This window comes from Carica papaya, chromosome 6 (assembly GCF_054855325.1).
Source record: "Carica papaya isolate Zhongbai chromosome 6, ASM5485532v1, whole genome shotgun sequence".
Lineage (NCBI taxonomy): Eukaryota > Viridiplantae > Streptophyta > Magnoliopsida > Brassicales > Caricaceae > Carica > Carica papaya.
Window position 1 is genome coordinate 32792495 of NC_142314.1, and position 15500 is coordinate 32807994.

The 15500-nt window shown below is 33.1% G+C and overlaps 2 protein-coding genes across 4 annotated transcripts; both read right to left on the reverse strand.

The window, feature by feature from the left end:
* Positions 1–5080: 5080 nt before the first annotated feature.
* LOC110812835 (protein DETOXIFICATION 21-like) lies at positions 5081–9501 on the reverse strand. Its single transcript, XM_022039709.2, has 8 exons — positions 8232–9501; positions 6761–7302; positions 6579–6665; positions 6224–6280; positions 5852–6090; positions 5630–5748; positions 5392–5478; positions 5081–5294 (listed from the first exon to the last, which is right to left on the reverse strand). Exons 1-8 carry the CDS (start codon positions 8484–8486, stop codon positions 5208–5210), a joined length of 1473 nt encoding a protein of 490 aa, XP_021895401.1. The 5' UTR covers positions 8487–9501; the 3' UTR covers positions 5081–5207.
* Positions 9502–9648: 147 nt separating this feature from the next.
* On the reverse strand, positions 9649–14959 carry LOC110812866 (protein DETOXIFICATION 21-like). Of its 3 annotated transcripts, none has more exons than XM_022039744.2 (8): positions 14670–14955; positions 13366–13631; positions 11608–12149; positions 11307–11393; positions 11170–11226; positions 10337–10575; positions 10105–10223; positions 9649–10009 (listed from the first exon to the last, which is right to left on the reverse strand). In XM_022039744.2, exons 2-8 carry the CDS (start codon positions 13621–13623, stop codon positions 9842–9844), a joined length of 1470 nt encoding a protein of 489 aa, XP_021895436.1. In that variant the 5' UTR covers positions 13624–13631; positions 14670–14955; the 3' UTR covers positions 9649–9841. The 3 variants fall into 3 exon arrangements, with proteins under 3 accessions (XP_021895436.1, XP_021895434.1, XP_088078636.1); XM_022039742.2 differs by having other exon boundaries at positions 13366–13647; XM_088222510.1 differs by lacking the exon at positions 13366–13631 and having other exon boundaries at positions 14670–14959.
* Between the last annotated feature and the right edge of the window lie 541 nt (positions 14960–15500).

Here is a 15500-nt window from a genome sequence, read left to right on the forward strand (position 1 = left end):
TAAAACTTATTGCTCCATCAATTTAGGGTCCAAAGGTAAGAAAGCTTAGTGAAAAAATTTCATATCATTATATTAATAAAGTGTTTAGTATGAAATACTTCCCATTAAGAAGATGCATTATGTACATTTCAAGAATTCGTTAAGAATAAGAAGGCATTAATTTTATATTTATTAAGACATGCTCATTTTATTTAGATTGTAATCGAGTTTATCATTTGATACAGAACCTAAGATCAACGATGTAATCCAAAACTTACACACTACTCATTAAGGCACCAAAAACTTAAACCCTATAAAAACTCTCCCAACTTAATTCGTTATCAATAAAGTGATAGGAACTAAAATCATTAGAAAATTAAAAGAATAAGAATAAGAAAAATGTTATAAGAAATACCTTAATAAGTTGATCCAACTCCTTACTCAACAAGAATGTTGAAAGCACCTCACTAGTTAAAATAAATTTTATAATTTTATTGATTGAAACTTAAATGATTACAAATAAAAATTGAATGCTATTTGCAATATAAGAAAATAAATTTTCTAAATTAATTGTAAAAATTACAAAAAAAAAAATTAAATCTTGCTTTAAATGAAAAATTAATAAAAATTAAGAAAACTTTAGTTAATTAGGCTAGATAAGATCTTCTATTTTGAAAAAATTTTAAATGGGTGAGATCTTAATTGATTATAGAAAAACTAAGGAGAGAATAAATAGAAATTTAGGACTGGCAATTAAATGAGTATTATGGCCACCTAAATCTTTTCTTTTTCGCCGAAATTTGGTTCTGTATAGAGGCTTCTTTTTTCTTAAGATACTTTATGGTTTTAAGAGATTTTTCCTCCTTTGACATATCATCCCTCTTAAGGAAAAGATTTCTCGCAGTATTTAGAAAGAAAATCCCACGGAATTTTTTTTTTGTTTTTATGATTTAGAAGATCTCTCCTTCTATGGACAAATTCCCTGGCATTTTCTTGGTTGATTTTCTCTTCCACTTGGATTGAATTATAGGGACTACTATACCTTTGGGTTAATGGGCTTGTTTTCTTCTTCTTTTAGGCTTATTCACTTGATTCAAACTCATCATTCTTATTGATCCATTCTTAAATAAAAGGTTTAAGGGTTTGTTATTATCTTTTTGCTCTTTCTCTTGTGATGGGTTCACTTAGCATGGTAATACTTTTTTCAATTCTTCCTTGGTCATCGTTCTCTCCATTGGGTTAGACTTTGTCATGGGTTGATTTCTCTTAGTCGTCCATCTGTTCATAAACCATGTTCACATCATTATTTCTTTATACAATAGAGTTATTAAAAAAATATGAGTAGTTGTGCACGCGGGAAAATGTAACCTCTTTTTCTTGCAAAGATTCCTGAAAGTCCTGTCCCAAATAGGCAACCAGTTCAAGAACCATTTTGTTTTTTAAATGAGATCAACTAAAACGAGAAAGTAAGTTCCAATTTCTTAAACGAAAACACCTAGAACATAAAAATAATTGCACATCTTACTACTTTTCTAAATGAGATTATTTTAAGATATGAGTCAAATTTTTTCAAACAAAAAGGCTTAAGGTTTAAGAGGTGACCTATGGACTTAGAGAGCCAAAAGAAGAAGAAAATTCCACTTTTGGGCCAACTCGAAAAGTCCTCAAGGCCTCACGAACCGAAAGACATTCGGCCAAGGAAACCATCCACGCATGTAACCCACGCACATGTGCGCAACAATGCTCACTGCGCACGCAGAACCAAGTCGAGCAGCAGATCCGCGCACACAGCCCATTAAGCCAGGCGCACACCTACGTCTCGCACGCAGGGCCAGCTGGAAGATCGACCCGTCTGCGCAGCCCGCACATGCAGTCCATGCGTAGCCAGCACGTTGCCCACGTGGCAGCCCCTTTGTGTGAGTTCTTGGACTCTTTTTCTTACTTTCTTCCTCTTCCACAAGGACTATTTTTAATTGCATAACTTCCATGTGATTTTATCCAAATTTCACAAGGGATAATTTTAGAAATTATTTTATTAATTTATTTATTATTATTTTAATATAAATCTATCTCTTATTATTAATTTATTTACTTATTTAGATTAGTATTGAAATATATTATTATTTTATTATTTATTCTATGATAGAATTTTATCTTTCAAGTCTTTGTATTTGTTTAGAACTATTACAAAAAAAGTTTAATAAAAGTTTTTACTCATAGTGTAACACCCAACTATTTTTATTATTTTTATTTTATTTTATTTTTATTAATTCTATATAAATATAAATATGTATTAATTGAATTGAATTTAATTTAATTTATTTTAATAAAAATAATAATAATAATAATGGGTTAAAATTGTTTACGGATTTAATTGAAAATAATTTTGGGGAAAATGGGTGAAAATTTGGGTTCTTGTAGTATTTTTGAAAGAAAAATCAGAAACCAGGGGTCAAAACACAATTTAGAAAAGTTGTGCCCCGTCAGCTGCCCGGTCAGCAGCCCCGACCAACCAGAACGAGCCAAGTGGCAGAGACGCTGATGCGGGAGGTCACGCGGGAGGGAACCACGTGGGCGATCCGCGTGCGCACGATCGAACGACTGATATCCGTTCCCGCGCGCGATCGAACGACTGAGATCCGTTCCCGCGCGCGATCGAACGACTGAGATCCGTTCCCACGCGCACGAACAGTCCAGATTAAAAGCGATGGACGGCTCAGATTAAAAGCGGATTGATATAAATAACCTCATCCGCACCCAAACATTAACCCTAGCCGCTAGAGCCCCTCACTGGAGAAGACAGTCCCGCCGTCGGAGAGCCGACTGCTGCCACTCGTCGCCGTACCGGAGCAATTTATGGCTGCCAAATGAGGTAAAAATTCTACTCTTTTCTTAGAATTTTATTTCAAACCCACCTATGGCCAAATCGGAGCGAAAGCACCAATCAATTGGCCGAAAAACGCCGCCGAAGCTCAGCGCCGCCGCCGCAGGGTGTTAGGGTTTTTACCTCCGATGAAGCCTTTCCTGATTTTTGTTCGATGTGATTTTTTCACAGTTGTGATCACCGTTTCCTTCTCTACAGGTTGACCGGAGAAAAACACCCAACCGCAACGTGAGCCGGAGGAGCCGTCGCACCGAAGAGCCCCATTATCGGTGAGTTTCAGTTTTTTACATTTTTCCGGCCCACTGAAGGCCCTAAGTGTGTTTTCTTACATGAACCGATGCAAGTTTGGCTGAATTTAGCCGAAAACAGCCAACCTGAGGTGGATCGTCGCCGCCCATCGCCAGAGCACGGTGGAGCTGCCGTGCTGGAATTCCAAAATTGGCCGAGTAGGCCCTGAGTCTGATTTTTGGGTTATTTGGGATATGTGTAGGTACCGTAAGCGCGTTTCAGTTCCCGAGAAAAAATTCAGGGAATAAAGAGACCGCCCGTAGGCATAGTAACAATTTAGTTTTCGGCGTCAAATCAAGTAAGGACCTATCACCCCATTTCCTATCATGGAATTAAAGTTCGAATAAAAGGTAATACTGTATTTTGTGCAAATTAATAAATATGTATAATTAATTAAGGTTACTAATGGAGTCCGAAATCGAATATTATTCTCTGTCGATTCCTGCTTAATTTATTTTATAATTTAAATGCATTATGGTATATGCTCTATCTATTCTATAGTTTTAAATGCATGTGTTACTGTCTTACTTGACCACTGTGTTTGTTTTTGGAATTTAAAATATGTTTGTATTACCGGGTGCATGTTTATTGTTTATGTGATTATGTTCAAGTTGGTAACAGAGACTAAGGGAAAACAAATAAGGTGACAGCCTCACTAGATATCCTGGGAGATGGTGAACGGACCGGGTCTATAGGGAACTCTACCGTGAACGTCGTCTCATACCAGACGGGGTATGGAGACTTGGTATTTTTAGTGCTCATACCGGACGGGATATGAAGACGGCTCGCTTCACCCTCATACCGGACGGAGTATTGAGGTTTAATGTCTTGGTGTTCATACCGGACGGGGTATGGGGACGACCCTGGAATTAAGACTGTTAAGAAGAAGGGTTCACGTGTAGTGGGGATACTCCTATGGATCTCCATGGATATTAGTGGGCTGATGAAAACGAGAAACGATGATAATCAGTTATTGTTAATGAATACGAATTTATGATATGTTTTATGTTACTGATTATGCATGAAATTGTGATCTGTATGATATTATTATCTTTATAGGTTATTTTCACAAGTTCTCCAAAGGTAAGAAAAAGGGTAAGTGGTTTTATTTTAAATAAATGTATTGGTTTAAAATTTGTGCTCCATTGGTTGTTTTTAGTTTTCTACCAACCTTTGCTTCTGTGACGGTGATATAGTGTGATGTTCTTACAGGGTTAGTATAGCTCATCCGTATTTAATCATTTCAGATCAAGAGGATTTGGTTCCCGAGCATGATCTACAAGAAGACGGCGAATAAATGCTAGATGCTTTATAATTTCTTTTATTTTTCTCATTTCTCGTATTTCTTTTAGAGAACTTATTACGTGATATTGTTTAGTACTTTTAAGTTATTGTGTAAATGATGTTAATCTTAATCTTTTATTTCGCTTCCGCACTCAAATTATTATATATATTTCATTTTGAATTTCCGGAGCCGTTACACATAAGTTGTAGACAAACATTGAGAAGAATAAAATTTGAAGCTTTTACGTTCTTCAAGAATTAGCTTTGTTAAATTCTTTAACATCTTCAAGTTCTTCAAAAGGTATGGAACTTTTTAGAAATTTTGTTGAGCTGAGTAGTTGTGATCGAGTTATTGTGTAAGTCTGTAGCGTTTTTCTTTCCTCGTTTTTATTTCTCTTTTATTTGTTTATGCATACCACTTAAGTGGTTGTATTCTCAATTAGTGGAGGATAATTAGACGATTAAGTCTCTATATGGCATTTTGTAAAAGATTATTGGAGTTAATTCGATCATTTTCATATTTTTTTACGTCAATATATTAGTTAAGACTAGTAATAAAGAGTTAGAAAATACTTCAAAAAGCCAAGATTGACATGTCACATCTTGCAAGAGCCGCAAACTTAAAAATTAAACTTATAATATTTTATTTGAAATTAAATGAAAAGACTAAAACAATAATATTTTCAAGAATTGTGCATACAATATTCCAATGAAAATTTTAAACCCTAAAAGGGATTAACTAAGAGCCAATGCATATATATATACATATATATTAAGCATTTTGCTCGTTATTATGTTGTTGTTGGTGATCTGGTGCTTCCACGAACCATTTTTGCAAGCGTGTTCGAGTCACAAATACCTGAAATATTAAAAATACAATAAATAAATAAATAAACAGTTCCCTAATTAGTATAATGTTTGCTAATTAGAATGAGTTAAATTAATCAAGAACCAACCTCTTCCTCCCAATTGGTTTTGTAAGTGATTATAGAAAGCACAATGGTTTGGACAAATATTCCAACCAACATCCCAATCCAAACACCCTGCAGATTGAACATATTAAACACAGTACGTAATAAATATGTATAGTTTCCACTGTGTATTCACATTTTCATAACTTATTTAAATGATTATAAGAGTGGGAATTGGGAATTGATTACATAATGTGTGTGTATATATATGATTGAAACTCACCCTGACTTGCAATCCAAGCACATGTCCAAGCACTATACCAATAGGAATGCCAACCAAGTAGTAGCAAGCTATGTTAACATATGCTACAATACTTTGCCATCCAGCGCCAACAGCAACTCCTATTTTATTAATTAAATTTAGTTAATTATAATTTCTCTCATTAATTAATGGGCATGTATGATTATTTGATGAAGAAAATGAGAATTGAAGTAATAAACTTACCGGAGAGGACTGGTTGGACACTGTTGAGGAGAATGGAGATAGCCAATAATGGTGATAGGTTACCAACTTCCATGGCCACCGCACGATTAGTGGTGTATATATATGCGAGATTTCCTCCCATGAATAGGAAAAGCAAGAAAAACACAAACCCAATTGCTAATGACATTGAAAGAATCATTTTGATTGAAAATTTTGCTGTTTTTGAGCTCCCTCTTCCAAGTTCATTTGCCACTCTAACACTGCAATTTTAAAATGTAATTGAATTGAGTATTGACCTCTATATATATATATATATATACATACATGTTAAATATTAAATCATTTGAAACAAGTAGTGTGTGTGTGTGTGTGTGTGTAGCTTCAAGTGGGTACCTCGCAGCAGCTAAGAAACCAAGTGATATCATCATTTCCATTCCATTGATGTTGGTGCTGGAAACAAGGAGAATATTTATAAATATAATATAGCTCAACATACACATGTACCCATCAACTATAAAGATAAAAGATGATATACTGAAATCAATTCTTGATACAACAAGAAGATTCAAGAACCTTAATTCCAATTACTAGTTAATTTTAGATTAATTAAGGAGAGTTTTTTTAGATTTAAATTTTAATACAAATTATATGTGTGGGTCGCATTGCATGTTAATCCTAGTTCTACGTTAAAAGATACATATATATATATATATGTACAACAGGAGGAGGAGAGAAATAAATGTATTACCAGATACCAAGAGCATCAATGGCAACCTTAGCATTTTTCAACATTCCTGTTAACAGAACCAAGGCTGCGTTGTACCAGACCTCAAGACTGTGAAAAAAAAAAAAATCTACTTAAAAATCCAAGCATGCATGTAACGTAACTATAAATAATATAGCATAATATGATAAATAATGATAATTTACCAGAGCATTACACCAGAAGACAATGAAAGCTTTAACAAAGGCCAAAGATCCTTAAATGCCAAAGTTGAGAAACCTTTCCATGTATCTTGACAAGGTCCACAAAGAACAAACAAGAGTTGACCAATATTAGGTATCCAATAAGCCAAATTGGTTGATATAAGTACACCTGTAAGTCCCATCTTGAGCTTGACAGTGAAAAGCCATGAAAGAAGAAGATGGATTATGAGTGTGAATGCAGCCAAGTAAAAGATAATAAGGTTCTTGGCTTGTGCTTGAAGATACATTTGGCATGTGAAGGATAAAATGAAGGAGAAGAAAGCAGGGATGAACCAGTAAGAAATTCCTTGAGCCATTTGTATGATGTCTTCTTCTTGACCCAAAACCCTAAAAATTGGTGCACTGAAGGCAAATATAGGAAGAAGACAGATTGCAGATATGGTGAGGACTACCCATGATCTTTGAAGGTATATTCCTAGCATGTGATATTGCTTTGCACCGTATGCTTGCCCACATAATGTTTCCAATGCACTAGCCATTCCCAGCTGCATCCATATATATATATATATATATATATATATATATATATGTATCATCAATTATCCAATTAATTCAATTGCAGTACAAAAAGAGAGTAATTATATATTCTTCCTCTTATTAGTCTAGTGTATCGTAATTCCATATCATAATATTCATGAACTTAGTGTAATATATAATACATCTATATGGTCTCCGATTTAAACACAATTAATCTAACAATTTTCTAGAGTCAAATCATTAGTGTCTTCGTCAAAACTTGAACAATTATATATTTTCTCAATGTGTATTAAACTAAAATTGAAGTATTACAATCTCCAATACTCAAATTTTTTATGTCTTCATCAAGAACACACATCACAAAATCACGTATCAACATTCAGATGTCCAAATCATCAAATTGACAGATATTTTGATACTATTTCTAACCACTTGTGTCCGATCACCACTAGCATAATAATATTTTAAATTCAAATAATTAAGTATCAAAAGTTTAAACTCAATTTACTAGTATTATATAACTTGAACTCTTATATGAAACTCAACAATCATATATTATTGAAATATTACACCGTCTTCTAACATGTACTAATCTTTCTGACATCCAAAAATTATATAATACATCAATAATTTTTTGACACGCACATTTTTTAGCTAAAGATAAAAAAAATGATAAAATTTCAAACGGTTCTTTGAAAAAATAAGTATTAAGACAATGTACCCTACAAATATATAATTAATTAATTTTTTATCTTTGTTAAAATCATGAAAACAATTTAATTAAGTAATTAAAAGGTCTAACCCTTAGTTCGAAGGGAAAGAACTGAGTCATATATCTATGCACTCACCCAAAATCTAACACACATGTATGTATATATGTATGTAATGAAATATAGATGAGGAAGAGAAGAATTTAAGAGGGAAATTGATGGGTTACCAAAATCCCTACTACAAATCTCATAAGGGCTGTCAAGATGAGATTGTAAGCAGCAAATTGAATAGGACCGATGTGACCGACAAAGATTTGAGTGATGGTGGTGACGCCGAACATTGACAGCCGGGTGAAAATAGCAGGCCCCGCTACCACCCATATCTTCTTGTTCTCTTCCCACAACTTCTCTTTTACTCCTTTTACCTCTTCGTCTCCCTCTTTTTCCCTCAGCAGTTTCTTCTTCATGCCTCCTTCCTCCATTAATCCTTTAATTTGAATCTTTACTACCTCAAACTAATAATAATTACTCTCCAACTAATTCTTATACATGTAAGTATACAAACGGTGTATACATGTCGCTCATTCATTGGGTGTTACTAATGGGAAATTATCTTCTTACCATAATAATTTCAACAGTTTAATTTTTACCATTAAAATAAAATCTTGTAGTGGGTAACAGAAGATAATTTCCACAGTTGAAGTTTTTACCACTAAAATAAATGAAAAAACTTTGACCATAAACCAGATTATGGATAGATAATTATGATTAATTAAGGACGCACGTGTAGTTAAGAGGATAGAATTCAAAAATTAATAATAAAAAATGTGACAGCTTCTTTTTCTTTTGTTTGGAGACCAAGAAATTGGAGAGAAAATAATTAATAAAATGAGTCTGCAAATGCATATGGGTATATCGCATATTCACTGTATATTTGAGTATTTATATACTTGTATACAAAATATATACACTGTATATCTGCTATATACATATTGTATATTTACTGTACTGTACAATGCATGTACCTAATGTGTGTATATTTACTAGATATGTGTGTTTGTTTACATATATATATATATATACACACACATTATGTGTACATGCAACGTATGTATACTGGGTCAACCTATTTATGTTGATCACTTTGGGATCAGTTGACCCCATAAAAATTTGAAAAATAATGATATATATATATATATATGTAAAAATTTATAATACACGTTATTTTCTTTATATTGTTATTGTTACTTAACCCATCAATAAAATGAAAATGCAGAAACTTACATATATGTATATGGCATGTTAACGCTTGGAGGGTAAGAATTTGGAGAGAATCATTTAAAGTTCAAAAGAAGAAGGTAGTTTATTTAGTAGGAAGAAGAATGTAATTAATTCACATATTTTATCTATATAGAGATATATACACACACATGCATCTGAACATATATAAAATGTATGTACACCCACTTTCTTTTCTTGGATGGTGTATTCCTCCCTCCACAATAAATTATGAGTTTGAAAATAGTATTTTCATGGTGTATACATTTCAACTAAAAACATATAGAATATGTATACATATATGCATATATAAATTATGCAAGTGTGTCTTTCCTTAGCCTTCCCATGTTTCCCTCCATCAAAACATAACCCAAGTTCCTGTCTTATAATTAATTAATTGCATTTTTTATAATAAGTGAACAAGTTACCATACCTTGATTCAGGAAAGTCAGCCTAATTTCACCCTTACCACAATGGGTTCAGAACAATATTTTGATTATACAACAAAAATGGAATCATTTCGTGACAAAAATTAAACCCTAAATCGTCTCAAACAACATCAAACATTTTGTGTGTTTCGGTTTCGATCTTCGGGGCCTTCAACAAACCATCTACGCAAACGGGTTCGTGACATAAATACCTGTTCCTCCCAGTCAGTTTTTGAAGTGATTATAACAAGCACAATACTTTGAACAAATACTCCAAGCAACATCCCAGTCCAGACACCCTGCAACAGATCATGGTCTCAAATCTTTCCCGGAAGATTTGAAGTATTTAGAGAAGAGAAACCATAATGAGAGAAAGGCATGGGATAAAACTCACTTTGACTTGTAATCCGACCACATATCCAAGCACTACGCCGATAGGAATGCCAATCAAGTAGTAGCAAGCTATGTTAACGTATGCCACAACACTCTGCCATCCAGCTCCGATAGCAACTCCTGTTTGTTTATGATTGTGAGTTTATTTGTTAGTCCATTATCTACAACATGTATAATGCAATGATTTCCTACATGTTCGATGGAGAATTTGACAAAGAGAACGATAAACTTACCAGAGAGTACTGGTTGGACACTATTCAGAAGAATGGATAGAGCCAAGAGTGGCGATAGATCAGCAACTGCCTTAACAACCTCTTCACTCGTGGTGAATAGGTATGCAAGGTTTCCTCTGAGAGCTAGGAAGAACAAGAAAAGCACAAATCCGATTGTAAATGATGTCGAAACTATCACCTTGATTGAAAACTTTGCTGCCTTAGAGCTCCCTCTCCCGAGTTCATTTGACACCCTAACACTGCAATTGGGAAATCCAAATTAATTTAATCAAACTGTAATGTTAATCAAAATGTTTTCTTTTTCCCCTTTATTTTGTTTTTCCAAACCAGGGTACTATAATTCTACGATAAATTACCATATGAAATTAATGAGTATCTCGCCTTACCATGTATTTTAATCGTGTAATCAATAAATTACTTTTTGCTTCATGAGTTTTCATCCTCAAAAGCTTCTAAGTAACGTCCTTGTTAGAATATTAGATAGAATGGCATTAATATAAATACTTGAAACTATAGGGTTATTTTTTGTAAATTACTTGTATAAATACTGCTCAGCTGTTCAGTAAAGAAGACAGAAAAACAACTTTCACAATTTCAGTTTTCGACACTCTGTTTCTCTCTCACAAATTTCTTGAGCAGCATCCATTTTGCTTGGATTTTCTGATCAAATTTCTTCTTCATTTGATCATTCATCTGCTCAATCATTCTTTACTGAATCTAACAGTCCTCAAGAATTTTTCCATTCAATATTTTCTAGTCAACTCTCTTCGGACATTATGTGAATTGAAAAAAAAACCAAAATAAAACATTTTAAGACTGATAGTTGCAGGTACCTAGCGGCTGCCAAGAAACCAAGCGAAATCATCATCTCCAATCCATTGATGTTGATGCTGCAAACAAAGGATGTAGGTCAGCATAAGAAGACAAAACGTAAGAAACAAATAGATAAATGAAGCCAGAAATGTATTACCAGATAGCAAGAGCATCAATGGCAACCTTTGCATTTTTCAAGTTTCCTGTTAAAAGAACCAAAACTGTATTGTACCAGAGCTCAAGACTGTCAAAAAAATAATAATAATTTATGATCAAAATCCATTAAAAAGTACATCACAGAAGAAGTCCGAACATTGTTATGTACTCGGCTTATATTTAAAAACTTATTTCAGGAAAAATGAAACCCATGGCTAATACTAACTCCATTTTGAGCAAGTATATCTTACACCTATCTTATTGTGTTTATGATAATAAAAATTGACAGATTAAAACCTTACCAAAGCATGACACCAGATGACAATGAAAGCTTAAATACAGGGCCAAGCTCCTTAAAAGCCAAAGTTGAGAAACCCGTCCACGTCTCTTTACACCCTCCGCATGTAACGAACAAGAGCTGGCCAATATTAGGTATCCAGTATGCCAAAACGGTAGATGTCAGTGCCCCATCAAGTCCCAGCTTGAACTTTACAGTCAAAAGCCATGAGAGAAAGAGGTGAGTAACAAGCGAGAATGCGGCCAAGTAAGCAATAATCAAGTTCTTGGCTTGTGCTTGGAGGTACATTTGACAGGTGTAGGAAACAATGAAAGAGAACATGATTGGAATTAACCAGTAACCAATTCCTTTGGCCACTTGTATGATCTCTTCATCTTGGCCCAAAACTCTCAGAATTGGAGCTGTAAAGATAAACAAAGGAAGAAGACAGACTGCACAAATGGTGAGGACTAGCCATGATCTTTGTAGGTATATCCCAAGCATGTGGTATTGCTTTGCACCATATGCTTGCCCACAGAGAGTTTCCAATGCACTAGCCATGCCCAACTGCACATAATACATGTATATATCCACCATAATCAGTATAAAAATCATTTTTATTATTGCCTCAACGTAATGCATATCTACATATCAGATGAACAAGAAACTCTAGTTACATAATAATCTCTGAAGAAATCATACATGGACATTAATTTACAAGCAGAAAGTAAATAAATATACAAGAAATTATATTGAACAGAAGTATGTTGTCATGGGTCCATTTCTGAAAAGCATCTGCAGTTTTAAGGCCTAAAAGGCCATGTGAGAATAACTCAATCTCTTGTATATATCATATGCTAATACACAACCAATTAATGTTTCGATAAAAATTCTTTCTAGCATCATACTAGTTTTAGGATTCACAAAAATCTCTGGGATGGTGTCAAAATCTGTTTTACGTACAAGAACCACTTCAACAAAATGACGCCACAATCTGTTCTATGTACAACAATATGTTGAACTATTTCACCAAGTCTACAAATAAGATATCTAGCATCTGATGTTCATACGGCGGTATCCACAACCCCTTTGCGGGCTCCATTAAGAACAGGATTTTTTTTAAAAAAAAAATGGAAATCAACAAGCACATCAAAAACAGACAAATGCATAAGAAGCAGAGAGGTCCTAATAGTACTCCAACTTCTCCACTTTCATTTTACCACGTAAATTTACAGCAAATCTCAATCTCCACCACCAAGCATCGACTTTTGTGAACAGTAATGAATTCAACTACATCAATTAAACTTTTAGGTACATAAACTAAAATCCTTCATCACCATTTTTACTCTAATATTTTATTCTCAAGTTTCCAAAAGTTCACCATGAAAACAGACTTTTCAAAGCATAAAAGTTAAACTCGGTGATTATATATTCATATATTCTCTACTTAAATTATTGATTACTAGCAAATATAAACTTCTGGGATCCAGTAATCATCATAAAATATGAGCAGAAAATCATGGGATGAGAAAACAAGAGAACATTGACTAATAATTGATGACCCATATCTGGACTATATTAAATACATATTGTAATCTGAAAAGGGGAAAAAAAAAATAAAAGAAAAGGGAACAAATTGGAGAAAGCTTTCTCCTTTTTTTAAAAGCAGAAAAAGACAAGATATCATAACACTACGCATGAAAACTAACAGAAAATCATTGTTAAAAAAATAAAAATAAAAAAAGTGGAAGAAGGAGATCGTAAGGAACTTAAAAAAACCTACCAATATACCATTTGCGAACCTCAAGAAAACAGTAAATACTAGTGAATAAGCAGCAAGTTGAATAGGGCCGATATGACCAACAAAAGCTTGACTAATAACAGTGACGCCAAAGGTTGAAAATCTGGTGAAAATGGCAGGACCTGCAACCACCCACATCTTCTTCTTCTCCGCCCAGAGCTTGTCTTTAAATCTCACCGCCTCCTCACCTCCATTTCCTTTCCCATCTCCATTCAAAAGCTTCTTGGTAATCTCTGCCATTTCCGGCACTGCAACCTCCAAACACTGATTACACTCGTTAATCTCTTAAAATTATTTTTAGCTTAAAAGGAAAAAAAGAAAGTGTTGACGGAATCAAAAGCTCGTGATGAATGAGAGTGTTGTTTTGGAAGTCGTGTAGAACATCATTACGCAGAAGAAGAAGAGAGAAGCTCTAATACGGCACAGTTTTGCCATTTGAGTCCCACTACTTCTTTGTTATTATTTTTTTTCTGTTTTGAGAATGAGAATGTTTTATTATTGTTTATATAATATAATTGGTTTTTTTATTATGTATTTATATTTTATTAATTATAATTAATTTTTTTATAACATATAAAATATATAGCCGTTCGATATTAAAACCCATATTATAATATTGAAATTTATATCACCTTTTTCTTTCTTCATTAAAAAATAATAAAATTTTTATTTAATTTATTTTTTGAGAAAGTCGTCTATATTTATTACTCATTAATAAATACATCATACAAAATTTATACCACCTTTTTTTTTTAGGATGGACATTCATTAGAGCACCGTGGCCTAAACTACCTCCACCAATTTTGTTATAGATGTATATATATATATATATATATATATCATACACATCTACATCTTCTCTTCCCCTAACTATTTTAACGATAATAATTAGGTATTAAATTAAATATTTTACATCTACTAATTAATCTAGGATTAGGGTAGCAAAACATTAATTAGTCACTAATTAAAACAATTATATATTTAGTGAAAATGATTCTTAGGATTTAAAAAATAAATTTTTGATAAAAAGTGAAGAAAAAAAGCTGACCAAACCTTTTGAGTATTTCTTGGGTGGTGGGAAGCTAATAATATTTAATTAGTTGTTGGGTTGTTGGCAAAAAACAATGGCAGAAAATGAAACGGCAGCACTCCGTCAAACAGATATTAACGTGCATATATACATATGTATATATATAGTCACCTTACCGAGTATAAGGTGTGTATATATGTAAATATATAGGTCCGAGTAACGTAGAAAGATTGTACGAATGGATTATTAGACTTACCAAAAAGAGAAGCAGATCAAGAATGAATCAAGAACTGAGAAGAGAGCCACCAAGATTACTAGCCAGACACAACCTTCTTCTCCCACCACTTCTAGCTATTTTCCAAACCTAATACATACATATATATATATGAAGGTTTTCAACATAGAGAGAGGGGTTATACAATACATATACATATACAGATACATATACATGGTTGCAGAGAAAGGAAAGAAGGAAAAGTTTTGGTGACACAAATGGTGAAGATGGAAGCCACGTAGGGTGGTGGTTTGAGACCACATGCGGCAAGCCTCTCGTCAAGACGAAATGAAATCATCACAGTAATAAATGAGCCCTTGCTTTTTGTCGGGAGTAGTATTTTCCAACTAAAATTATTAATAATTCATGTCCTTTCTTCCAATCATATATATATATATATATATAAATATAAATATAAATATAGGTCTGAGTGGTGGATCTATATTGTGAGTTGAGCGGTGGGTTATGGGTGTCATATATATTGGTCAATACATTTGTATTATGTGTAATTAACATTATCATGTTCTCTTACAATACTTCCACTATATTAAAAGTTCTTAATTTTGAGTTCCATACGTATTTAAAATTTATTAGAATCATAATATTTAATTTAATAAAATAAATAATTTATTTCGATAATAGTAGAAACGAATATTAATATATTTTAATTAAAATTATTAATAATTCATGTATTATTTTTTTTATTTATATAAATCTGAATACTGAATTTATATCAGAAGTTGAGTTATGAGTTATGGGTATCATATATATTATATTACGTACGATTTTGCATATTAATAATGTTAAATTATT

What these genes read in the sequence shown, in the direction of transcription:
- LOC110812835 (XM_022039709.2), bottom strand. Translation starts at nt 8,486, where the DNA reads ATGGAGGAAGGAGGCATGAAGAAGAAACTGCTGAGGGAAAAAGAGGGA. An exon ending in TCTTCTGGTGTAATGCTCTG is followed by an intron (nt 6,666 to 6,760) that starts GTAAATTATCAT and finishes TTTTTTTCACAG; the next exon opens with TCTTGAGGTCTGGTACAACG. An exon ending in ATTGATGCTCTTGGTATCTG is followed by an intron (nt 6,281 to 6,578) that starts GTAATACATTTA and finishes CCTTGTTTCCAG; the next exon opens with CACCAACATCAATGGAATGG.
- LOC110812866 (XM_022039744.2), bottom strand. Translation starts at nt 13,623, where the DNA reads ATGGCAGAGATTACCAAGAAGCTTTTGAATGGAGATGGGAAAGGAAAT. An exon ending in ATTGATGCTCTTGCTATCTG is followed by an intron (nt 11,227 to 11,306) that starts GTAATACATTTC and finishes CTTTGTTTGCAG; the next exon opens with CATCAACATCAATGGATTGG. An exon ending in TGGTCGGATTACAAGTCAAA is followed by an intron (nt 10,010 to 10,104) that starts GTGAGTTTTATC and finishes GATCTGTTGCAG; the next exon opens with GGTGTCTGGACTGGGATGTT.